Here is a 25,334-nt window from a genome sequence, read left to right on the forward strand (position 1 = left end):
TAATCGGGCTTAGTTATTGAGGGTATGGTACACTTTATATTCGGTCGGTCGGTCTCAGACTATAATCGGGTTACCTTAATCGGGCTTTAGTCGGGCCTTAACAGGGCTACGGACATGTTTAATGTTAAACGGGCTTTAACCGGTTTTTAAACAGACCCTCTTTAAAATGTGCTCCTTTATTCTGGCCCACTCATGCAAGCCAAAAAAAATGAAAATAAATCAATAAATGATACCAAATATAACCATTATTTAAAATGTGAACATGTCTTTACTTTTTAGTTTTTATTATTTAATTTGGGGGGTAAAATAGGTATTCTACAATTATTAAAGGGTCGGGCCAAGTCGATGCACAATAGGCCGGTCTCGATCGGGCATTATTCGGTCGGTCTCGATCGGGCGCCCGACGGTCCAAGTAGCAAAACCGAGACCGACCATTTATAAACGGGCCGGGCTCAAGCCCGACACGTTTAATAAACGATCCGGGCCGGGCCGATCTATAAACAGTCGGTCTCGATCGATTTAGTCGGGTCGGGCCACAAATGGACACCCCTAATTTACACGGTATCAAACAAGAGCTGTGAGGAAAATAGCAAATAGAAGTATAGAACACCTTTTACTCCGTTGTACGATTTTAAGGATCGATATTGGAAAGACCGATCCTATACGGCATATGGGTAAGAAAACCAGGAAAAACACCCTCTGCCGCGAGGAACTGGGGCGGCAAGGCTCGGCGAGGCCCGAGATGACAACACATGGAGCGAGAAAATCGAACGGTGTTGGTGACACCCCGGTTCCTTTGACCCAGTTCGTCGGATTCCCATTTACCCGATTCATTTCACCTGCTATAGGTTTTCTTATTTCATACTCCAAAAGACTAGCGATCCCCATCTTTCTGCGACCTCAACCAGCGACAGCGATAAGGTTCGTGTGACCGTGATGGAGCAGCGAAGATTTCTTAACCAAGTATATCAGCGACAACAGAGCCTCCTACGATCAGTCTTTCGTTCTTGTTAGGGCTGTTTCACCTCAATCGTTCATATCCATTCCAACCTGTGTGATATCTTCCTCAGAGAGACCAACGATTCTTTTTACGGGAAACATCGACCAGTGATGACGGTCGAGCAACCTCGATGGACCAGCGACCAAAACTTCTTGCAGCTTGTTGTAAGTAGAAAAAAAAAATAGCTCTCTTCACTTGCTCTTTTTTGTTTGGTTTAGGAAATGCAGTATTTCATTATGTATGGGATCATTCTCTTGTATATATGCTATATTAAACATGCCATTTGTTAGATGTTTCAATTATGAACACAATTTTTACCAACATTTGTTTCAATTATGAACACAATCAAACCTTTTTCACTGTTCTGCATTTGGGTTATTTTCTTGACGCCTTAAATTCTATTGAATCTCTTGAAAAATCTGCAGAATTATAGATAGAGTTGATGTAGGTGAAGATGTTGAGACTAAGCCTCGGAAGGGCATGTTCTTTAACTCAGAGAATGAGGCTTATGATTTCTATAACAGTTATGGAGATGGGCTACAATCCCCTGTTTCAGCTCTTGGTGATGGGGCAAAGCACGGGCAGAGGCTTGGTGGGGATTTTCGTTTCGGTGTCAACCCTTATAGGGCTTTTGGTGGCTGTGAGTCCTATGAGTCTCACGACTCCACCACTCATGGTTACTCAGCTAGGGGCTTGAGAGAGTTTAACTTGAACACGGTGCCAATGATCCACAGTCCCCTGCTTTTTCATTTTGGATGAATCAGAAATAGCCTACCCCCATATATTTGGTATTTTAGTCAATAATTTTTAATCATTCCTTGATCTTTTTGGATTTGTTTGCTAAATGTATGTATTCCCTTTGCCAGTCAAACCTTTGTGAGGTGAGTCTTTAGCTCAAAATGGAAGAGCAACTGGGAATTACCCAAGGGGTATGATGGTTCGAATCTATCAAGATTCTAATTACTTGTTTGTGTGTATGTGGATGGTATTATTGTTGTTGTATACATTCTAAGGTTTCTTGGCTGTTTATAGAGAAGTTAACAAAACTGAGAGGTAGAGTGAAGCCAATAACTGGACCAGTAGTAGTGAGTGGCTTCCTTCTGCTCCTAGGAAGCTTTCCATGAATTATCAAAACCTTTGATTGACTCAATTGAAACTTTTTTTTTTGGTTCAATTGCATTACTAAGTGCTGAAATTTCTCCAAACACATCACGGAAGCCTACTAGTTTGGTGGGATTTGAAATAGGACATGACAGTAAGGTGAGTGGATTTGGTAAGTGGTAAGGTGGATGTATTGATCATAATTGATACAACCCAACCCAACCCAGCCCAGCCCAGCCCAGCCCCGGTGCACCCCTAATCAAAACAATGAGAGAGGGAAATAGAAAGATTTTGAGTCTCTTGATACTGTTTATGAACTCTCAAGATTCGTTATAGGATATGGAAAGGGGAAATTGGGTTGAGACTTACACTCACTCCAACCCATACCAAACACCACTGATGACAGTGGTAGTAGAACTAAGGAAAGTGGTTGAAAATTGAGAGAAGCAATAATAAACAACAACACAATGGTATGAGAAAGGTGATTACTTCATATGGGGGGAAAAAGATAGTAGTGAACTTTTGTGGTTGTCTCAACATATTGGAGGGGCCTCTTTCTAGGCTTTACTCTTACATGTTTCAAAAGAAGGCCAGAACAGTTCAAATCTTGATAGATGGGGAGTTTGAAAACTATAGTTGCAGGGATAGCAATCAAGCAATATTGGAATCAACCAATTCAACTCTATTGATTCCAAATAATCTTTCTGATTCATAGCTCTTTTTTTTAGATGGGTACACCATAAAAGGAGGGAGGGGGAAAGTAACAGCACCCGATTCAGTACATTGGAGGAGCCACTGGGCTTTTTGTGGTTGTTTCAATACATTGGAGGAGCCTCTTTCCAGACTTTTAGTATCACATGTTTCAAAAGAAGGCCAGGAAAGTTCAAATTTTGATGGTTGGGAGTTTGAATTTGAACACTATAGTTGCAGGCATATAAGTAGTCATCTGCTTCAGCCTTCCATGTCTTTGTTCTTTTTTCCACCAATCCATGTCCATAGCCTCATAACCTTAGCAACAAATCCACTTCTAAAACACATGCATTCTATTGTTTATTTTTCATGGGGATATGATTGTCCTTGTCCACAAAAGTTAAAGAGAGATTCAAGCAAGGGAACATGTGAGTCTGTCTATTGGAAAAACTAACTGTAAAGTTCATCAGTTCCAGAATTTCCATTAAAAAGAAAAGATTTCTTTGCATGGCCAAATCAAATAGAAAATTTTGGCTCAATGGAGTGGCTTCTTGTTGAAACAATTGAAAAAAAATCAACTTCTTTTATTACAGGTAGATACACATCTTCTTCCAAAGCTAGTCCCAACAGTCTTCCATAGCTTTTGTTGGCAAACAAATTCTCAACTGGAGATTGCAGGTGTGGAGGTAATTACTCCAACATTGACTCAATAATCTGAGAGAAAATTACTCAATAATGCCCTTAGATCACTTTTTATCTGCCACCACATTGACTCAATAATCCGAGAGAAAATTACTCCAACATATATACAACAACAATAATACCCTCCATATACAGACAAACAGGTAATTAGAATCTTGATGGATTCGAACCATCATATCCTGGGTAATACCCAGGTGCTCTTCCACTTTGAGCTAAAGATTCACCTAACAATCTAAAATGGTTAGAACAAGATAAGATCCAAACATCACATAATGACAATTCCCATAAACATAGAGCAATAATGTAGAAAGAGACACGAATGATCAGCCATAACAAAATTAAAATTATGAGATCTAAAAAGTGCAGCCCCAAATCAAAATTACTTTGTTCCTAACATCAAAATGAAAGAGAAGAAATCATTTATCTTCAAAATGATGCATATGTGTTGTTGATGCTTGAGGATAACTGTGAAAGAGCTTGCCTATAAGTTCCCTGCACAAATACAAGTTCAGAATGAGAATTTGTAAATCATGAATTTGATTGTTAGGTGAATAAGATTGAAAAGGTATGTCCACAATTACCAATAAGACTTCTATGAAACTAATTGGCATCATATTCGATACTGAAAATTCATCAAATGGTTCAGGAGGTGAAGCTTCAATGATATTCGGTCCTCCACTTTTCTTTTTTTTCCCTTGTTTTTCAACCCAACTCTTCTTCCATTTACCACTTTTACAAGATTTTTTCTTCTTCAATACCAGAATAGGATTTACAATTGGGACCTCAGTAGGCACAACATCAAGTTGGTTATCAGACTTAGTGATACTTTGAAGTTGTTCATATAATTCTTTAGAGGCTTTTTTGACCAAATCAAATCCTTTAGCACTCTTTGAAGCTTTCACTGCTATCTTCACAAGTTGTGGACAAAGAAGCCTATATCGTTGAGTATAGTCTAGGTTTACATATTCTACAATTTGTTTCCCTTTACTGTCTTCTATTATCGTGCTTCTTGCTGACCGTGTCCATAGTCGCAAAATATAAGTATCAGGAATATATTTAATATCTAGGACATCCAAAACTTTCAATGAATGGCAACAAAGAATCCCAAATGTTTCATATTTCTTGCAACTACAACTAATTTTGGGGCCATCTAGATTACAAAGGACCTTATACACACGGTCTGAATTAAGAACCCCAACCAGATATTGACACAAGTTAGTACCTACACTCTGAAAATTTATTTTACACATACTAACCCAGTTATATTGCTCCTGAAATTGCTCAAAAGCATAAGGAGTATAGACTTCCCTATCTTGTTTCGTAACTGGTGACATATAGAACATGTTTCTTGGTAGTTTATTCCTTGCATCAAACTCAGCTTTTATTTCACTTATCTTTGACAATTCTTTCAAAATGCTTAAAAAATTGTACAACGTCCATTGTGGATTTTAAATAATCCTTCAAATCACCATTCAAACTCTCACTGAGTTGTGTACTCCGCATACCTAATGTGAATGTATTTTTTATATAGCAGCTTGCCCACTTATATCTAATCTTGTAGGTACGATTCGACCATGTGCTATCCTCCACTCTGTGATCAGTAAGTAATTTCTGCCAAGCTTCCTCAAAATGTAATTCATCCTCATATTGAAATATACATTTTTTCAAATGGATGAAAAATGAAGAGCCATCTTTCATTAAATATCCCAAATGGTTAATGCCATTTTGCATTATATGTAAGTACAAAGTCCATGTCATGTCTTTGGCCACGTCTCCGATAATGTGTTTGCCATAGCAGCATCTTGATCCGTGAAGATTGTTATAGGCTTCTTATGCCCATGTGCTTCCGCGAATGCATCAAATAACCACACGAAACTTTTAGCCATCTCGTCATATAACAGTGCAGCCCCAACCACTTAAAACTTTCAGCCGTCTTGTCATATAATAGTGCAACCCCAAATATAACGATGCCTCTATGATGATTGAAGCCAACAAATACCCCAAACGGCCTATACTTTTTGTTAGTGCAAAATGTAGTGTCGAAACTAATGACATCACCAAAATGTGCATAATCTATTCTCATCTTCGCATCAGACCAGAAAATATTAGTTATTTGTTCTTCATTGTCTAACTGCATTGAGTATTTAAAAGAAGGATTGATCCAAATTTGCTTTTCAAAATATTTCAACAAACTACCTGCTTCACCATAAGCGAGCGAACACTGCCTTTTAGTTCGAAGATAGTTCAAATGATCTTCACTTGTGTACCCCAGATTCTCTATCCCTCCATCCTACCTACCCATATACTCAAATAATATACTCAAATAAGTTTTTAGGCTTAATTCCCGAATCATCAGCCAAATTAATTTCATGTCTACGTAAATCAGAAATCTACCTCTGTGAATGCATAAAATGGGTAGTACCCTCAACGTGAGGTTCATGGTTATGTTCTTCAACTAAATCACGACACTCGTACTTTCCATTTTCTATCAAATATATGGTCATCCGTGCTTGACATTCTGTTCTTGTTTCAACTTGAGATTTACTTGTAAGACCATATCTCTTATCTTTTCCATGAGAACCAGCTTTACTATATACAAATTTTCTGTTTGTCATGACGGTCGTATCTTTGTTGCTCCAATGATCATAACCTTTCCTAATACTAAAACGCACTGTTACTCCATAACTGTTATAGAAATCATAAGCCTCATTCTCTGAGTTAAATAAAATTCCCTTCTGAGGCTTAGTCTCAACATCTTCACCTACATCAACTCTATCCATAATTCTGCAGATTTTTCAAGAGATTCAATAGAATTTAAGGCATCAAGAAAATAACCCAAATGCAGCACAGTGAAAAAGGTTTGATTGTGTTCATACTTGAAACAGATGTTGGTAAAAATTGTGTTCATAATTGAAACATCTAACAAATGGCATGTTTAATATAGCATATATACAAGAGAATGATCCCATACATAATGAAATACTGCATTTCCTAAACAAAAAAAAAAAAGAGTAAGTGAAGAAAAGCTCATATATAGAGAGCATTTTTTTTTCTACTTACAACAAGCTGCAAGAAGTTTTGGTCACTGGTCCGTCGAGGTTGCTCGACCGTTGTCGTTGGTTGATGTTTCCCATAAAAAGAATCGTTGATCTCTCTGAGGAAGAAATCACACAGGTTGGAATGGATATGAATGATTGAGGTAAAACAACCCTAACAAGAACGAAAGACTGATCGTAGGAGGCTCTGTTATCGCTGATATACTTGGTTAAGAAATCTTCGTTGCTCCGTCGCGGTCACACGAACCCTATCATCGTCGCTGGTTGAGGTTGCAGGAAGATGGGGATTGTTGGTCTTTTGGAGTATGAAATGAGAAAACCCTATAGTAGGTGAAATGAATCGAGTGAAATGGGAATCCGACGAAGTGGGTCGAAGGAACTGAGGTGTTGTAGAAACACAACCCTTGAAATGGGAATCTGATGAAGCGGGTTGAAGGAACTGGGGCGTTGTAGAAACACAACCCTAAAACGATGCAGAAGATACTGGAAAAATAGGAACAAACAATGCACATGGATTTTATGAGGTTTGGCAAGGTTGCCTACGTCCCCAGTGAGATGAGATCCTCCTTCACTATCAATGGAGAATAGAGTTACAGTGCTCGTCCTTATACCTCTTAGTATTGCTTGCATTACAGAGAAAGAAACCCTCGCTACAAATATATAGCGAAAAACTCTAATCCGGAAAGTACACAATTGCCCTCAAATAAAAAATTCGAGCGGAGGGCTGCGCCTCCTACACCCTCCTGCCCCCTTGCAACCCCCACGGCCTGCTAATCGGCTAGCAGGACCACCATCCTACTTGTCGAGGTATTGCATCAGTACTCTCTGGGTTAAACTGTGGTGGAATATAAGATATCATACACCAAAATGTATCACCAACATCGTTCGATTTTCTCGCTTCACATGTCGTCATCTTGTGCCACACCGCCCGTTCCTCGTGGCAGAGAATGTTTTTCCAGAAAAACCAAGGGTGGATCTGTCCCATCCAGCCGTTTCAGGATTGTCAAAAGTCTATTTTTTTGTGCAAAAAGGCCAGCAGTCAAAACTAACACGAAGCACGAAGTGGAAATTTGCACCAACAAAAAAATAAGTGTAAAGAGGAAAAATACCGTATTTCGAATTTTCTGACGAACGAATTATCTTTACGAAGGTTTCCTTTAATACGAAGTCCGGATTCTTTTCTCTTTTGTCGGTCAAGAGTCAGGACTCCAGTAGTGTTGTGTTTTTTCCCCGGTAAGAATACTGTTGTGTTGATACTTGATACTCCTTAATACTAGCATCTCATCGAAGGCTGCGAGCTTGCGGGAGTATTCGTTTATTTTTTTTGTTTGTTTATTAAGAAGTATTCTTTTTCGTGCGATAAATATTTCTGTTGAAAGCTTATGCACCCTTGTTTTTTTATTTATTTTGGTAGCATATGCACCCTTTGATTGATTCCTCTTCTGTATTAAAAAAAAAAAAAAAAAAATCCTCTTTCCTGTTTATATGCTTTTCTTGCATTTTGTCAAACATAAAATTTCATTTTGAGAAACAGGTCTGAGACTCTGAGGTAGTGTGGTTAGATTCGATGGGCTCGTGCTATTCGTCCCGAAAGAATAAAGATGTAGAGGAAGCCCTAGACTCTTTGGGCTGCTCCTCTGCATCCCCTTCCTTTTCTAGGAGGTGGAATTCATGGATATTGAAGAACAATCCGAATAAGAAGAGAAAAAGCAGTTGTGGTGATCCATATACAACTTACAGAACTTCTGGTTCTGTTGATTTCTCCTTCCTTGGCAAGATTAGCGGAGTAGCGGCAGTAGCTGCAGCTGAACAAGAGCTTCATAGAATTGCAGGGAGAATGTTTGTAAACGGTGCCAGTGACGTCGCCTGCCTATTTACCCAGCAGGGTAGGAAAGGGACCAATCAAGACGCAATGCTTGTTTGGGAGGTTAGTTTTCTTTTGTTCCGCCACGTTTAGGTGTTTTTATTCCTGAACTTCGGAAGCTATCCCCCCGGCCCCCAAAATCCCAGTTAAGAACCAAGGGGGGGGGGGGGGTGAGGGAGATTAGCCGCCTTCTTGTGCGTTGTGCTCGTTCAAAATGGTTAATTAACTTATTATGGGATTTCTATCTAAAAACCCCCCAAAAAAAGGAAGTAGTGGCCTTACTTTAGTTTCTCTACTGTTGATTTTTCTTTCCGCGTCTTTCTTTCTAGTGTCTCAACATAAGTTAACCTTTCCAGGGTGGAAGAAGTTTCAAGATGCCCATTCACCCAAAAATAAGAAAAGTTTGAAGATATTTTATTTTCATCTCTCCAACATTGTGGTTCCCATTCAGGGATTCAATCATTTCACATTTCTGCCAAAATCATGGAAATGTAATGCCAGATGATGAAAAGAGTGTTTTATATTGTCCTCTTTTCTGTTTACCAAAAATAAAAAAAAATAAAAAAATATTGTCCTCTCTTCCCAGCGAGTTCGGTTGTATTTCACTAGCTACACTTTCCGTTGCTAAGGTTGCTAAACAATGATATTCTTGGACTTTTGGAGATTAACCCATGATAACTTGAAAAAGAACACTGAGGGGATGCAAACCCAAAGGTAAAAAATGTATCTTTAGTTTACTCGATCTTAAAATTCACCAAATTTGGATTCAGATCTTAAAAATTGTTAGGGATTTCCCAGCGAAGTCGTCTATGTGAGTGTTACAGAAGCATCAGATTCCCTTCAATGGTTAATAGTTCAAAGAAATATCAGATATGGGCTTTGTGAGCATTAACATTTTTTAGATTGTGAAAGACCTTAAAATTTGTGTCTGAATCAGACTTTGATTGCTCTGAACTGCTGGTTATATTGCGATGGTGTCTCAGGCATTGTTGAGTGAGGTACTCAGGTGTATTCCAGAATTTTGATTGAGATATGGTATCTGAGGGCCAGAGTAACATTTTTTCAGTTTGAAGAGTGTGGGAAGCTGCCTGCCATTCATCCTCTTCAAAAACTGAAAGTGATAGCTGCTCTTTGAACAGTAGGAAGGATTTTATTTTTTATTTTGTTTCCTAATCATGGCTTTCAAGAAGGATGATCTTTTCTCCTCAGCGGAATTCTGAAGTCCTACCAGAAAAAAAGTTGGCAGCTTGTTAAAAGGACTGGATTGGGTTCAGATCTTGCCAGCAGGCAGCAGATATGTATGATGAATCTGTAACTTGCATTGAACAACTGGGGAGAAACAAGTGATTGATATGGAAAGATTTTAAGAAAACCTATCCATGTGAATTATGGGGTTAAGAGTTAAACAGAACATAGGCTATTCGTCTGATATCAGAAGCTCTACTCAATTGAATCTGAGGTCTTGACATAGAAGATTAAAAAGGAGGAAATTTTTGAACCAAAATAGTGAGATATAGAGATTCAAGGGAGAAAAATCGGCCTCTGATTCCTTTGATTACAGTCGAAGTGCCATTGCCCATATATGAAGAACCTAGTTCTTCAATCATATCTGCACCAATTTATTCCTTTCGGAATAAAATATGATGTGAGGACCCGATCCACCAACTATCTGAAATGTTGGCAAACAGGGCCATAGTAGTGACCAACACTACCTTTTCCTGATCATTCCCATCATTGATATAAGCTTCTTTAGCCTGAAAGGCTCTTCTCGTATCCTTTTCTCCTCACATAGGAGAAACAACAAGGTAGCATTAGCTTACTCAGCTTCATCTGCTAAACTATTTTATTATATAGTCTATACCCTTGCTCATCCTCTCCGTGTGTATAAACCAGCAGTTTTATAGCATTAATGGCTGTGAACAATCTGCAGAAGTTTGACTGAACTGGAGAAATCCATCAGGAAATCTAACTTTAGCCACAAAGTGGACTTGAAGGTGAGGGAACAAGAGGAAGAAAGACTCAAATCGTAATGAACGTACAGTAAAATTCAATTTAAGCTCTCTTTAAAATTTAAAGTATAATCATATCCCATCCCACATGACTGGATTGCTTGACTAATTAAAGAAAATTAAAAGAAGACCCTTAGCTTTAACATTGTAATTAATGAACCCTCAAATTAATCCAGTGTACTTCATTTGCATCCTTTCTAGTGTAGAGTCTCTCATTCTTCAGGTTTTCAATCTTTTTGCTGTACTGATACCCAATAGCTTGAAGACATGTAAGAGAGGAGATTCACTTCTACACTGATGTTGGGGCTGAGGATGTAAAGTTTATAGCAATCTTGATTATCTTCCAAAAGTGTTAAGCTGTGGTGTTGAAGTACAATTTAGAACCAGAATAATTACTTTGGTTCTAAGAGAAATCAAGGAGGCAATGAGTTGTTGGTGCTTTCTCATCAGCATATCCATAGAATCCATACAGGTGTTGACTTTTGGGTAGTAGTCAATGTAGAATTTTAAGAAATACAGATAATTATTAATATGTGAGTCCATTATGGAAGCCATTAGTTACATGGTGACTTGGTATAGCCTGTGTGATCGTAGAATTCAAGGAAAAAGATTTGGTGGGTTGTTTGTCTTATTTTCTCCGTACATTGCATGAATGTAGTTTATTTAATTGAGATCAAGGAATATAACATGTGGAATTTGAGAAGCGAAATTTTGTGCCAGGATGAACTTAACCTGTGATGTATTGCTAAGCAGTCTCAGAAAGATTGCAGAAAGACCTTTTCAGTTAGTGCAAAAATTTGATGTTAGCTGGGGTCGTTCTATTTACACTATTGGATTCTTGGTTGTTTGTACTCTAGTAACCACTTATTAGTATTTTTATTTTTAACTTGCTCTTTTGGCTGCTGCAGTTTGGTGCATTGGTTTTCACCCAACCAGTGTTTGGCTGATTGCTTGGTCGATTATTCCACCATTTATGCTTAATACAACCCTCAAAGATGCTTAGGATTGATCCTTTCCAAATGAAATGCATAGAAGATCCTGCTCACTTTTGAGTTATACTGCATTTGTTTAGTTTTATTTCAAGATAATCAGTGTATGATTGCAATTTACTTTATGATAACGCTTACCTCATTTGGTGAAATTTGTTTATGCTGCCTAATTAACCTAAAATTATTAAATATTTTGGCACGGAATAAAACTTTGCTGTATGGTTCTATGTTTTGTCATTTCATAATGATGATTTGGTTGGGACTCATCACTCCAGAATTTCAGTTCAAGAAGTGATACAATCTTCTGTGGAGTATTTGATGGTCATGGTCCATTTGGCCATATGGTCGCAAAGAAAGTTCGGGATTCTCTTCCTCTTAAGCTGAGCTCCCTGTGGAAAGTTAATTCCTGTAGTGATCAAAGCAGAAGTGTTCCTGAAAGCATGAATTCTGAGGAAACTGCATCTAATAGTATGGATGAGGAATGTTGTGAATCCTTAGATGTTGATGATGACGGCAAGTTACCTGAGATGTATCTGCCTTTGAAACAGTCTCTGTTAAAGGCTTTCAAGTTGATGGATAAGGAATTAAAGATGCATCCTACAATCGATTGTTTCTGCAGTGGGACTACTGCTGTGACTTTGATAAAACAGGCAAGAATTACGACAATGTTCTCAAACTGCATTTTTATCATCTTACCTATTCTCACCAATTTTTGGGCGATGACAGAACATACAACTGTGAATCTCTAGGGTCAGGATCTTGTACTTGGAAATCTAGGAGACTCAAGAGCAGTACTTGGGACAAGAGACGAAGAGAACAATTTGTCTGCTGAGCAATTGACTGTGGACTTGAAGCCCAACCTTCCAGGTACATACTTTTGCCGTAAACTCAGTTCTATTTCATTTTCTTTTTGAAAAGGATAAGATCACTAGTTCGAGACTTCTCTGTTTCAATTGCAACAGAGGCTTCCTTGGAATTCATCTATGATATTTTCTCTAGTCATCAATCTTAAAGCTTTTGGTTCTTATATTTAGGGGAAGCTGCAAGGATTCAACAATGCAAAGGAAGAGTCTTTGCCTTGCAGGATGAGCCGGAGGTTGCACGAGTATGGTTGCCGAATAATGACTCACCAGGCTTAGCAATGGCTAGAGCTTTTGGGGACTTTTGCTTAAAGGATTTTGGTTTGATTTCTGTTCCAGATGTTTCTTATCGACGCCTTACAGAGAGAGATGAATTCGTCATTCTTGCCACTGATGGGGTATATTCCTTGCCTTTTGTTGCAGTTAACGTACTTGTATATACATACTTATGTGCAGCCCCCACCTTTAGATTTGTGATTGATGCTGTGAGTTTTGTATCGTAAACTGGTTTTTGTTTCATTTTATTGGGATTGCCTCCAGTCTGGGGCCCCAATAACTTGCCGTGTTTAACAAATTTTAATGACCATCAATGATTCAGTCTTACCTTAAAGATTATACACAACAATAATTAATATGATCAGATGATAAAAATTTTATTTGTTGGAGATGATTTTAAATCTGTTTTGTTGGAGTTTGTTGGAAACTCAAATACCTTGACCAATTAAAGGAATGGAAAAAAACATACAAGGGTCAGAATCATGTTTTCATGCTGAGTTTTGTTCTACTTATTCTCTTAGATGGATGCCCATACTGCTGTGGTTTCTGATCCTCCTATCGCAGTACACATGGAAAGTTCTCAGACCTGAGATATTATCTATTCTATTTCTGGTGGTGAACTAGGATTACATGGTCATTTTTGTAATGCCCATTTAACTATTTAAGTTTTTTTTCGAATTTGGGCAGACCTGCCAATGAGCACCTTGTGACACCCTTTGTATTGTTGATTTACATTGTTGTTGCCTAATAGCACAAACTTTTGGGATAAGAGGTTGTAACATGGTATCAGAGGCTCATAACCTTTGGGGAAAAATAGTATACCTCTAAGTTTGATTTTTGCACAAATTTTGCTCAAATGCGGAAAATTGTCACCATAGATGCGTTGTAGTAGTCGCCAACACTCACTTTGTTCCACCAAGAAGTGTAGGTGATTTGGCCAAAAATACCAAATATGGGGTTTCCCACCTCCCCCTCCCCCTCCCCCCCTCTAATAGGCAAAACCACTAAAAAATCACAAATTTCGATCAAATAGTGCTTTTATATGAACTTTTTTTGTATCTTCTTGGTGAAAACCATACCATAACGGAGTCAGCCAAAATTTCAGTCAAAATTCTGCATACCTGTTGAGTCGACCTGCGTATTGTTTTGACCTTTTTTGAAATCAAAATTTTTTGCGAAATCTCGGTCGAATGATCAGAGCTAGGAAGTTGAGTGTTCGATCCCTGGTACGTACTTGGGTTTTTGTGTTGTGTTGTTGGGCCCCTACTCTTGTCCTTTAGTGCCATGTGATTGGCGCCACCACGTGATTGTTTCACATGCAAAGCCGTGTGTATTTGCTTGGGGGGGGGGTATTGATATACATTGTTGTTGCCCTTAATAGCTTAAGCTTTTGGTCTATAAGTGGTTGTAACAAGTATCAAGCAAGATAAGGTTTCGAAGAGTCATTATTAATATTTATTATAGGTACACTTGAAAGGAGTTATACACGTAACCATCTTAATTTAGTTACAGAAGTGTTAAAAATCTTAAAATCAAATTTAATTACCTGTAAATTTGGTTATTGAAGTCTCGAAAACCTTAAAATATAATTTTTAATTACCGGTTTATTCTTTAACCTTCTGGTCCATCAAAATTAAATACGTGAAAAAAATCTGCCTTTATCGTACAAACAATCCATTGGGTGATCAGTAGGTTATCTTTCTTCTACACAATCTAAAAGTTGGGTTCATTCTTACCAAAAAAATAAAGATTTGGCTACTTTTCTGAAGTAGAATTGAATCCTTTTGAACATTACATAAGCTGCTGAACCTTTTTTTTCTGGGCCAGTACTGTTGAGCTGATTGTTGTCAAAACATACTTGGGTGTCTGACTATTTACAGGTCGAAGATTTGAAACCAAAGGTAGAATCATCCCTAGACATGATGTAGATCAAGCTTGCATAAGGGGCTGCTGGGCCCCATTGAACCAGGTCCAATGTTGGACCAGCCAGCCCCCGCCTTGCTCCCCTCAAGTCAGCAACACTGTTCACGAGTTACTATTCACGTGAACCTTGCAATTTTGTTTTATTATTAAGATCTCTAGAAGGCCCTATAGCAGCTATTGATTGAAGAGTGTCCAGCAGCTTTAGAGTTCCAGATTTCCTCTCCATTGGCAGCTACAGCTTGGAAGATATGTTTCTAATTTTATTGCTTAGTTTAGTTTCCTTTTTTAGATCCTCTTGTTAGGCAAAGAATAAAGTAGTTGGTTAGTTTCTATTTTTACATTGCTTGGTTGGCAAGTAGTTGGCTGTTAGGAAAGTCGATTAGTTTCCTTTTAAGTTACTTTCTAATTGTAAGCTGAATTCACTCCTATATATATGGAGCTGCTGTAACCGATTGGAGTTAATGAAGACTTGAAGATTAAATTTGAGTGTCAACTTATGGCTGGGATAGCTGTAAACTTGAGAGGTGAGATGCCTAAACCTGAGGGGTGAGATGCCCAAAACCTAACTCTTCTCCCTCTTCTCAAGACCCTCCACCCAGCAGCCTTGAAGAACAGCCCAGAGAGGAGATTGATTTCAGCCAGGAGTCAGGGTTTTGGGTCTAGATCGATCATCGGTTTCCTTCAGAACTCCCAAACTAACAGCCAACTTTTGGAACCCTTTAGTGGTTTATTGAGGACACTAAGGAGGTCCTTCGACCAGAACTACAGGACCATCCAAGGCCTGCTGAAGCAACCGCAGGGTTTTTGGGTTTCTCCCTTGTGCCATCGAAACCCTAATCTGCCAGGTTGGTTTGCTGATTGCTGGTCTGCCTACTGATCGGCTTCCAGCCACCTTTTGGGGGTCTAATTAAGGACCTCATTAATTGTGCTAAGACCTGGTTTGAAGACCAACAAAGCCAGCTTGTGTGAGTTCTCTATTCATCACTAGTTCAACCCTAATTTCAGACTGATAATCAGTTTTTGATTTCTTGATCTGTAATTCAGACCCGAGTCTTGGTTGGAGTGCTTAATCAACTGGGGTTGTTTACCTTGTGTGAACCACCTTACATCAGGACATGGACCAACTAAGACCCAGAACTATATGATCAATAGTTTTGGGTATACTTTGTACCTCCTGGAACTGACCCATCGACACCCCAACTCATGGTTGGGTCATAATGTATTTTGTTGTCTAATCTACATTTTTTCGTGTTGCTCCACATTATACGACTCGTCCATCAAGCATGGTGTGAGTACTTTGACTATATTTATCTTGTTGATTGGATTTTTTTTTTTTTTTTTTTTAGTAGGTGAATCAAAAACTCATGACCTCATGTGCGCTTGATGCTCTGCATTTACTTCTCTTCATCTGACTTTTTAAGCTAAAGAGCTTTTATATTTAATGTAGGTCTGGGACGTTCTCTCGAACAAGGAAGTTGTGGATATAGTGGCTGCAGCCCCAAGTCGAGCTACAGCAGCCAGAGCACTTGTAGATTGTGCTGTTCGAGCATGGAAGCTCAAGTTCCCTACATCTAGAAGTGATGATTGTGCTGTTGTCTGTCTCTTTTTGGAGCCACCATCTTCTACCAGTCATGCTCAAGAACAGTCTGTCTTGGCAAAGGCACCTCAGGAGGTAGTGAAGCCAACACCTAAAGTTGTGACGGACAGAGAAATAGATGTTGTTATTCAGAATTCAACCGTTGGTAGTGATAGGGCCCATGGTCCCATTCTTGATAGCTTCCCACTACGAGGCTCTGATGAAATTGTGCCTGTTTTGGAGTCGATGGCAGAAAAACTTCCGGAGAGGTGTTCCTCTGCTAGAAGTCTTGCTGAGTACATTTCAGCTCCCGAGGATGAAGAGTGGTCAGCCCTTGAAGGTGTTACAAGGGTGAATAGTTTGCTAAACCTTCCCAGATTCCTTTCTGGAGATAGGACAGCCAATTGGAGAAAGTGGTTGTGAAACAAACAGTCATGGTCTTCAATTTTATGCTAATAAGCTTTGCACAGGCAAAACTTCAGCATCATCGTGAAGATCGTTCTTTCTCCAAAAATTTCAAGAATCTGTTGTAAATCATGAACAAAACCCATAAGGCGTCAATGTGCAAATAACTGCTAAATACTGTGATTGGCGGCTTTCATTTATTGTCATTGATGATAGTGTAGTTGTTTAGTTCCTTCTTGGACGATGAATTTTATCCACCGTGGAATTATCTATCTCCAGATGTCATTTGACAATTGCCGAAAGTTTTCCTTCAATGTAGGCGAAGGGAATCCCACCAATGGAATGCTATAATGACATGCTCTCCCAATATATCCACCCCCATAGTTTGAAGAATCCCATATGAGTGGAGTGGACTAGTCTTTCCTCATACAATGAACCCATTTTCTTACATTCCTGTGGCGTAAACTAGCTACGCCTTTTCCTTCCTATTTTCCTAACCCCTCCATTACCTTTCACCCCTCTTTTTCCCCTATCCCGGTTTAGGTGAGGGCACCCCAGCTCTCCCGGTGCTCTTTCTCCAGGTGAGTTATACTAAAACTTTGGTCAGCTCGATCCTTGAGTCCTTCCTTCCCTTCTTTTTTCTTCTAGCTACCGTAATCGTCTTGCTCGTCAGACCTTTCTCCCTAAACTCACTGGCATGTTGGCGTTCTCTCCAAGTTAATGTCTTTTGGATGAAACTCCTTTAATCCTCTTTATTTCTGGTTTTTTCCTTCTTTCCTTGGTGTTTTATACCTCTGGATTTTCTTCTGCCTCTTTTCTCGCTTTATCTTTTCAGATCTTGGTTCTGCCCCCTCTTCTTGTCCCTCTTGTTAGCGCTGTGAGGTTCAGCGGTTTAGCTGGTGCGGATCCTTGATACGTGTCCTAGATACTTTTTCCTTCTAGGGCCTTGTCGCCTGCTTCTGTTGAGATCTGTTCAATGATGATGTTTGGGCTGTGTTCTATCTCTCCCCATGGATTTGTTCTTTGATTGTTTATTTTGAGGAACATGCACTGGTTGCTGGTTTGATCGATGCCCCCCTTTTTAATATCTTCCATTGATTTTAATCATTAAAAAATAAAAAGATGAGATAAACTTCTTTCTGTATTTGAAGTCTTTTTGCTTAGAGATCGTTTGTCATTTTACCTGGCTTTATTTCACTACCCTCTTTTGGATCCTTGATGGGGTTTTGTCACAGGTGCTAAGGGCTAAACTGTTCTTGTGCCAAGGGCTTATCTGTCCTTGTGCCAAAGGGCTCATATGTCTTTATGCCAAGGGCTAAATTTCTCTTCCCTCTTTTGGATCCTTGATGAGTTTTTGATTTTGTTTGGAAGCTATTTTGCTTCTTCCCTCACTTTGATGAGGAATTTGGTTCTTGGTTATACTTTAGGGGCTTATATCCTTTGTTGATCTGTGGGGGTTTATGTCTCTGGTCACTTGTGGGGGGTTCCTTGTCCATAATGGGGGTCTTTATGTCTATTCTATTGTGTTGATGGAGAATCTGGATGAAGGGAGTTGTTTTCTACCTTAGAGGGAATTTTGGAGAGGGCGTAATTGCTGGTGGTGGCTTGGATCCCATTTCTTTTTTGATTGCTAATGTATCCTTAATTACCTTTGGCCTCTTTCCTTTGTTTCACCCAACTCTTCACTTGTTCTTCAAACTCATAGATCGAGCTACCTCTTGGTTTTGTAAACTCTCACCTGAGAAATAGCACCAACAATCCCTCTGTTCGCTTCATCTCAATATAGGTTGGTTGAGGGATTTCCTTAAGGACAGAGGGGGGGATGCTTCTCTACCAGACTGGGTATGTTCTTTTCTTGCTGTAGTGTACTCGCTTTGCTTCTCAGTCTCTATGTGCTTGATATTTGGTAACCTTATCCCCTTGTTTTTATTTTGTGGCCTACTATTGTCGAGTTACTCACTCGTTTCCTTTTGGTTTGTCATAATGAAAAATCTTTGCTGGAATGTAAGAGGGCTTAACAAACCAAAAAAGAAAAATCTGACATTGTGTTCCTCTGTGAGACAAAAGTAACTAATCATGCTTCTATGAAACCCTTTTGCCGCCTGAAGAATTTCAATATCTCTAATTTCATTAACAGTGAGGGGATCTCAGGAAGAAAAGGTGGACTCTGGGTCTTTATCTCCGATTTCATTCATGTTACCAACATTCATCATGGTTCTTTCTTCGTCTCTATGGAAATTGGTCCTTCCCCTGAGAATTCTTGTGGCTGGTTGCTTGTGTGCCTTTATGCATCACCCCAACCTCATACCAGAAATGACTGTTGGCTTGAATTAATCTCTTTCCTAACACCCTTATCTTTGCCATGTGTGGTTATAGGCGATTTCAATGAGATCTTATCCCAATCTGAAAAAATTGGTGGCAACCCCTTCAAAACTTCCCCATTCTCCATAACCCTACAATCTCTGCTATCCTCTTTCTACTTTGAGGAGATAAAAATGCACGGGAACCCATGCACTTGGACCAATAAGCAAAAACCCCCACATCTAATAAAAGAATGCCCGGACTGTTCCTTTGCCACCATCTCTTGGCTTTCCCAATTTCCCAATGCTCATCTATCCAAACTCCCATCTACTAGATTTGACCATAACCCTATAATTCTTTATACATCTTGTCCGGGGAAAAAATTAAAGAAACTATTCCATTATCAACATGCCTGGTTCTCCCACCCAGACTTCATCCCCTTCTGTCATGATAAGTGGTATTCCTTTAGCCAAGAAAACCTTATGACCAAAATCACTTGCCTAAGCAGACTATTGGTTAAGTGGAATTCCACTTTCTTTGGACATATTGACAACCTCAAGTCTTCATATTTCAATAAATTTCTCAATCTAGAGAACGAACTCGACCCACTTACAGATGAGTTCGAAAAATTATCCTCCAACTTGGAATGGGTTTTGGATGTTGAAGATAATTTTTGGTTTCAAAAATCAAGACACAGCTACATCAATGAAGGGGACCAGAACATTAAGTCTACCACACTGTCACCAAAGTCAACACCCGATGAAGAAATATTGACTCCATTGTCTCTTCTTTAGGGGAAAGGATTAATGACCATTGTCTTATAGCCAAAGAGTTTCCTCTTCCTCTCCTATCTATTCACCACTTCCAACCCACTTGATCCATCCTTTCTTGAACCTCTTTTTCCCCCTATTAGCAACTTTGATCACAACCCTTTGGCTCAGATCCCATCTTTTGGTGAGATTCACAATTCTCTTTTCTCTATTGATCCCTACAAAGCACCCGACTCTGATGGATTTCAAGCTATCTTCTTTCAGAAATTTTGGGACATGCTCAATGTTGACATTTGCAATTTTGTGACATCCTTTTTCAAAGATATACATCTTTCCCCTGGTTTGTTTGAGATTTTAAAATGTAACTGCAAGCGTACAAATCAGTGTAGCTACAGGTCGAACACAGGGAGAGCAGCCATTTTATTTTTTTGCTTCTTTTAATAACGAGAAAGTGAACTGATTAATGGTTGTGATCTAATTCTAATTACCGTCCTAAATATATGTATCTAAAATAACGTTCTAACCATTCGTCATCTAAGAATTTAAAGACGCAAGCCACACAATTAAAATTAAATAAATAAATAGCTGAAAATAAACACCCCATGCAATTAAAAAACAATGAAGGAAAAAAAATGCTGAAATAAAAATAAAGTAAAAAAAAAGGGATAAAGCTAGAGAGAGACTCACAAGTAGGTTTTTCTACTTAGCCCGAGGGATGCATCATAATATAAGCTTTCCTACTTGATCAGAGAGTCACTCTTACACGAGTTACTCTACTTGACTTTAGGGAAAGGGAAACAATTAAAATAAAAACAATAAAATGATGGTTCTATGGCTAGGAGGGGCAAAACCAACACATACACTAGCCATGAACTTTGGGGGAAAGGGACAACAATAATATAACAATTGAAATTAAAATCCTAAATTAAGAAATAAAGGGTAGTCAGAAGAGGGAATGAGAGGGGGGAGAGAAGACTACTGAATGATCTTACTTACTTGAACTTCATCTCTTGAATTGAAAACTTGATCGATTTGAGATACTACCAGTACTAAAAACCAGATTTGGAATAAACCAAATTTGAAATTTCTTGTACTAGAGAAAGCAAATCTGAAGAAAAAAAAAATTGAACTTGAAAGACATGCTTCATAGCTTGTTCTTGTCACCTAGAACTAAGTCTAGAGCTAGAACTTGAAAATTACAACTTCAATTGTTTAAACAATAAAAATAAAAGACTGAATCAAAAACAAAAGTGCTTGCATTAATTGAATAAAAAGAACTTACAAAAATGTTTAAAGCATAAACCTAGAACTAGAGCTAGAGAAAGAAAAAACTAGAGAAAGAGATAGAGCAACTAAGAAAAAACCCTAGAAGAAGAATGAAGTGCCTCCTCCCCTTGTGTTAGTTCTATTATATAGAGAATGGGGGAGGGAAAATAAAGATTTTAGCTTCTAAAAAAAAAGATTTTTTTTATCTTGTTGATGAAGTGGAGGAGAGAGAAGAGAGAAAATGTGTGGAGAGAGATCTTCCACGATTTTTCTTGCCTTTTTCTTCCTATTTTTTCTCCCTTTTTCTATTTTTCTCTCTCTTCTTGCACAAGAAACCCCCTATGGCCAAATTTTCTTGCTTATGGGAAATTTCATCCATGCCCTTGTCTTTTCTTTTCTTTTTTCTTCTTTCTTATTTTTTCTCTTTATTTTCTCTCTCTTCTTCAAACTTACGTGCAATTATCTTGGCCGACCTCCTTTAAGTGATGAGTAGGAGAGAGAAAATCTTCTAAAAAAACCCTCAACAAAATGGTAACTAAGAGGTTCGAACTTGAGACCTCCTAATAAGCAAGGATTTTACATACCACAACTCACCAACTACGCTAGCATAGTTGTTGTTACCAAAAATGAATGAATCTTCAATCACTTAAGGATGTGGTCCATCGATCCTTGTTGGCATTTAGAATATTCCTTATACCCTTAGGACAACTGCAGATGGACTGGTTCTGCATCTCGGTTCAGTTCTGATCCATTATTCTTTTTTTGACCTGAAAAGAATAATCACTTGTACGGTTGACCAAACGAATGTGTACTTGCAATTGAACACTTTCATCTTGCTCATAATTTCATCATCTTCGCAATCATGGAAAGAAATAGGACCGCTTTATGTGTAAAATTGGAGATATAGTGCCCGATAGTCCTTAAGGTCTTGAAAATATAAAACCTGCAAAAAGAGAGTAAAACCCAAGGTAGCACTATTCTAAATATGTAAAATGCTTATTTTACTACCCTAGATTTCACACATAAATGTGCTCATTAGAATTCCCCCACACTTAGACTTTGCTAGTCCTCGAGTAAAATAAAAACAAAAATAATAAAAACAAAAAACCTAACTCACTTTCGTAGGAATCACGGTTGCACTTAGCATGTGCAACAAGCCTTTAAACCTCTAGGTCACTCTTAGTCTCGTGGGTGTTTGCAATGAATATACACACAAAGTTCAAAATAAACAAATCCCAACCTTGGCTAAAGGTAAGGTCTATACTGATCCGGAGCAAAGATAATTTCTCTTACAAGGGACCCCCACACTTGAACTTTTATTTCCCTTTACCAATTCCAGGCATTGGCATATTTCTTAATTTGGAACTCACCTCGTCTCTTCCAAAACATCCTTATCTTAAGGTAAAACCACTTGTGAAGAAATAGGGAACCAATGACTAAGGCGTTGGGAGTGTTTTTGACCAAAACATATTACTAAGCATTGATTGTTGTAACCTGGTAGTCACTGAGAGGGGGGGGTGAATCAGTGAGTCCAATTTCAATCCCCAAAAATCTGTCTGATGTCTGGCCAAGAAAAACCTGATATACCTGTCCCTATTTGCACACAGTCATATGCACATTCAACCTCTCATAGGCACTTCCAAGTGTGCACACCCATTCCATATTTCACGCACTTTAATATAAAATACAAACAACAAACACCCACAACATTGGGTTTTTACGAGGTTCGGCAATGTGCCTACATCCCTAGATTAGTGCCTGTAAAGGCTTTGTACCTACTCAATACACTACTTTTGACTGCACCCACAGTTGGGAGCACCCACACCCAATTTTCTCAAGCCAAAGCTGAGATGACACTCGTAGTGCCGGTACAATGTGTAGCACCCACTACACGGGAGCACCCACTCTTGGTGCTTAGCACCCACTAAGCACTCAATAAATAATACAGTAAATTTGAGTTTATATCAATGTCCTACAGTTAAGCCTTGCCTAGAAAATACATCCACAACTAGCTAGTATGCTTACAGTTCATCCACAACTAACCTAGCATGTAAACATTCATCCACAACTAACCCTAACATACATACATATAATCATATATGCATATAATGTAAATTCTAGGGTTAGAAAATCTCACAACCCTTGTTTGTTGTTAGCAGAGTTGTCTCAGAGCATAGTCTCTACACATTGGAATCCTTAACTCCCCTCTAGAGTAGGAGACTTGAATATTCAAGTAAGCTCAACATGGCCATGGCATCTCACAAGTCTTCTCCCTTATCTTCTTGCACTTTGAAGCACAAATAGAAAAACCCTCTCTTCTTTTCTCTTTTCTCTTGGCTTTTGATCAATGAAACATCAAGAACACTCAACTACCTTCTCAAACGCACTTTAATGGAGTAAATACACCTTCCATCAAGCAATAAACCTCATTCAATGATCACCCATCAAGAGGAAAACTTCTCATACCAAAATCTTAGCCTTTCTTCACTCAAAACTCATTTTTCTTTCTTCCATGGTGTAGGGCATGAAAAAACAAAGAAGTAGCAACTTGGTTCACCCAAATCCGAGTTAAAATGAGGGAGCTATGACCATTTGAAGTTGGAGCAATGAGATAGCCTGAAATGGAATCTTCGTAGGGGTGGCGTAGGCTACACCGGCGGCACGCGCAACATGGGCAAAATCTGACCATAGATCTCATATAAAAGATCTTATAATCTAAGCCGTCCGACTAAACCAATGGACAATAGATCCAAACCATTAGATTTGAATCTCGATGATGTCATCATGACGTAGGCGTTGACATCATCAGAAGTGTTGTCGACCACCGCTACATCAGAGTATATTCTGGATCTATGTCGGCTAAACCCATAAAGGAGAATCATTTATAGACCATTAGATTTGGATCTATAAGATCTACTTGATCCAGATCTAAGGGATTGGAATCTAAGTTTCGGTGATGATGCACATGCGACACACACTAGTCAATGCAATATGGTATAGAGCTAGACCATCATATCTAATACACTCCACCAATGAGAAGCCTCAGATAAGCATCTTCAATGCAAGCTCTTGTACGAACCGTCAGATCGGAATCTGACCGACGTGGCTCAATTTAAGCCGTGTATTAAGGATCCCTCTGATTCTCTTATATACACATAAGCCCCTGCTTCTATAAACTTTAATGCCAAAAACACCTTATCAATTCAGACATTTAAAACCTTGAAATTGCATAAAAGCCCCCGAAATTTCAAAATTAAAATCCAGAAAATCCACCCAACACCGAGAGCATCTGTTGATTTTCTAGTTCTAATTTTCGAACCAGCTTCACGGAAACACTTATAACTTTTTCATACGATATCTAATCGAGATGAAACGAAGTGCGTTGGAACCGTAACTGGATGCTCTGCGACTTTCTAGAAGACTTAATCATCTGACTCAGCCATGTAAAAAGATCAAAATGCCGCTAGACATTTTCAATTATGCAACTTTCTTATACAGAATTGAAACGCGATGAAATCAGAACCATTGAAAAGATTGGGTTTTTATCGTATTGTTACATAGAGAACACTTCCTTTAAAAAAATCATCTTCAATGCCGTAACTGCCCTCGACTGCCACAAATGCCGTAACTTCTTCATACGGTATCAGAATGTGATGAAATCAAATGCACTGGACTAGGTAAATTACAATCTATCTTTTCATGGAGAACCAATCTTCCAAAAATGTCATTTTTAATACCGAAAATGCCCCCGAGCATAAATAAGCCAATTTTTTCAGTTTTGACCCAGAAACCCACACCACCTATTAATGATGTATTAAACCACTCCATGCATACCAAGCGGCTCTGTTATCTTATCGGTGACATTGGACACTGCCATGTCATCATTTTCATCCATGTCACCCAAACTGGCCAAGTCATCACCGCCATGTGGCCAGGTTTCCAACAAGGACAACCATAAAACAACATTAATGACATTTGCATATTTTTTCTCTTTTTTTTGCTTAATAAACTCTATTCTACTCCACTACTTTTGGCCTGAATGACATGATGGAGCAAACATCAGACACCCAAGTTACTATGTAGCTTCGCTTTTTGCATATACCCACAAAGACAGTGATGCTAGAGTTCTTTCATAAGTTTCCTCCCAAGGAATTTCAATCAAGACACCACGCTTCCTGAGGCTCAATGACATGTCTAGTTCCAAGGGAATCAACTCTTATTCTTCTTTATACCACATTTCACATTTTATTTAAAATTGTGCATTTGTCAACTTGTGTTAAATTAAAAAGGTCTCAACTCCAAATCGAAAGTACAAGGAACCCACAGACTTACATATGGTCCAACGCCATAAAATAGGGGTCTTTTATTTTTCAAAAGAAAGTCTCATCTCAAGACACAAGTTTGTTTCTTTTTTCTCAGCAGGGTTTTTATACGTTCAAAATGGGTACCTTAATCAAAACTTTTATTTTCATACATCAAGCAACTGAATGGTATGATCATTACCCAAAAGCCAAAGTAGTACTTCATCCATAGCGAGCTCAAAAAA

General features: G+C 38.6%; 2 protein-coding genes and 1 long non-coding RNA gene across 4 annotated transcripts; 2 read left to right on the forward strand and 1 right to left on the reverse strand.

Annotated features, from left to right (window-relative positions):
* The first annotated feature begins 685 nt into the window (after nucleotides 1–685).
* On the forward strand, nucleotides 686–2,174 carry LOC122071320. Its single transcript, XR_006138150.1, has 2 exons — nucleotides 686–1,164; nucleotides 1,426–2,174. It is a non-coding gene; the product is annotated as an uncharacterized LOC122071320 (long non-coding RNA).
* A 1,745-nt stretch (nucleotides 2,175–3,919) lies between these two features.
* On the reverse strand, nucleotides 3,920–6,273 carry LOC122071317. Its single transcript, XM_042635647.1, has 3 exons — nucleotides 5,916–6,273; nucleotides 4,075–4,556; nucleotides 3,920–3,985 (listed from the first exon to the last, which is right to left on the reverse strand). The coding sequence occupies exons 1-3, from the start codon at nucleotides 6,271–6,273 to the stop codon at nucleotides 3,920–3,922; spliced, it is 906 nt and encodes a 301-aa protein (XP_042491581.1).
* Nucleotides 6,274–7,617: 1,344 nt separating this feature from the next.
* Nucleotides 7,618–16,725, forward strand: LOC122071319 (probable protein phosphatase 2C 66). Of its 2 annotated transcripts, XM_042635650.1 has the most exons (6): nucleotides 7,618–7,782; nucleotides 8,084–8,476; nucleotides 11,687–12,061; nucleotides 12,161–12,278; nucleotides 12,446–12,669; nucleotides 15,918–16,725. In XM_042635650.1, exons 2-6 carry the CDS (start codon nucleotides 8,117–8,119, stop codon nucleotides 16,467–16,469), a joined length of 1,629 nt encoding a protein of 542 aa, XP_042491584.1. In that variant the 5' UTR covers nucleotides 7,618–7,782; nucleotides 8,084–8,116; the 3' UTR covers nucleotides 16,470–16,725. The 2 variants fall into 2 exon arrangements, with proteins under 2 accessions (XP_042491584.1, XP_042491585.1); XM_042635651.1 differs by lacking the exon at nucleotides 8,084–8,476 and having other exon boundaries at nucleotides 7,632–7,782.
* The last annotated feature ends 8,609 nt before the right edge of the window (nucleotides 16,726–25,334 follow it).

The sequence above is a fragment of the Macadamia integrifolia genome, unplaced genomic scaffold, assembly GCF_013358625.1.
Source record: "Macadamia integrifolia cultivar HAES 741 unplaced genomic scaffold, SCU_Mint_v3 scaffold_210A, whole genome shotgun sequence".
Taxonomy (NCBI): domain Eukaryota; kingdom Viridiplantae; phylum Streptophyta; class Magnoliopsida; order Proteales; family Proteaceae; genus Macadamia; species Macadamia integrifolia.

Coding starts and splice junctions, on each gene's coding strand:
- LOC122071319 (XM_042635650.1), top strand. CDS start 8,117: ATGGGCTCGTGCTATTCGTCCCGAAAGAATAAAGATGTAGAGGAAGCC. Junction 8,477..11,686: donor ACGCAATGCTTGTTTGGGAG/GTTAGTTTTCTT, acceptor TCATCACTCCAG/AATTTCAGTTCAAGAAGTGA. Junction 12,279..12,445: donor CTTGAAGCCCAACCTTCCAG/GTACATACTTTT, acceptor TCTTATATTTAG/GGGAAGCTGCAAGGATTCAA.
- LOC122071317 (XM_042635647.1), bottom strand. CDS start 6,273: ATGGATAGAGTTGATGTAGGTGAAGATGTTGAGACTAAGCCTCAGAAG. Junction 4,557..5,915: donor CCATGAACCTCACGTTGAGG/GTACTACCCATT, acceptor TGGATGTCCTAG/ATATTAAATATATTCCTGAT. Junction 3,986..4,074: donor GTTTCATAGAAGTCTTATTG/GTAATTGTGGAC, acceptor GTATTTGTGCAG/GGAACTTATAGGCAAGCTCT.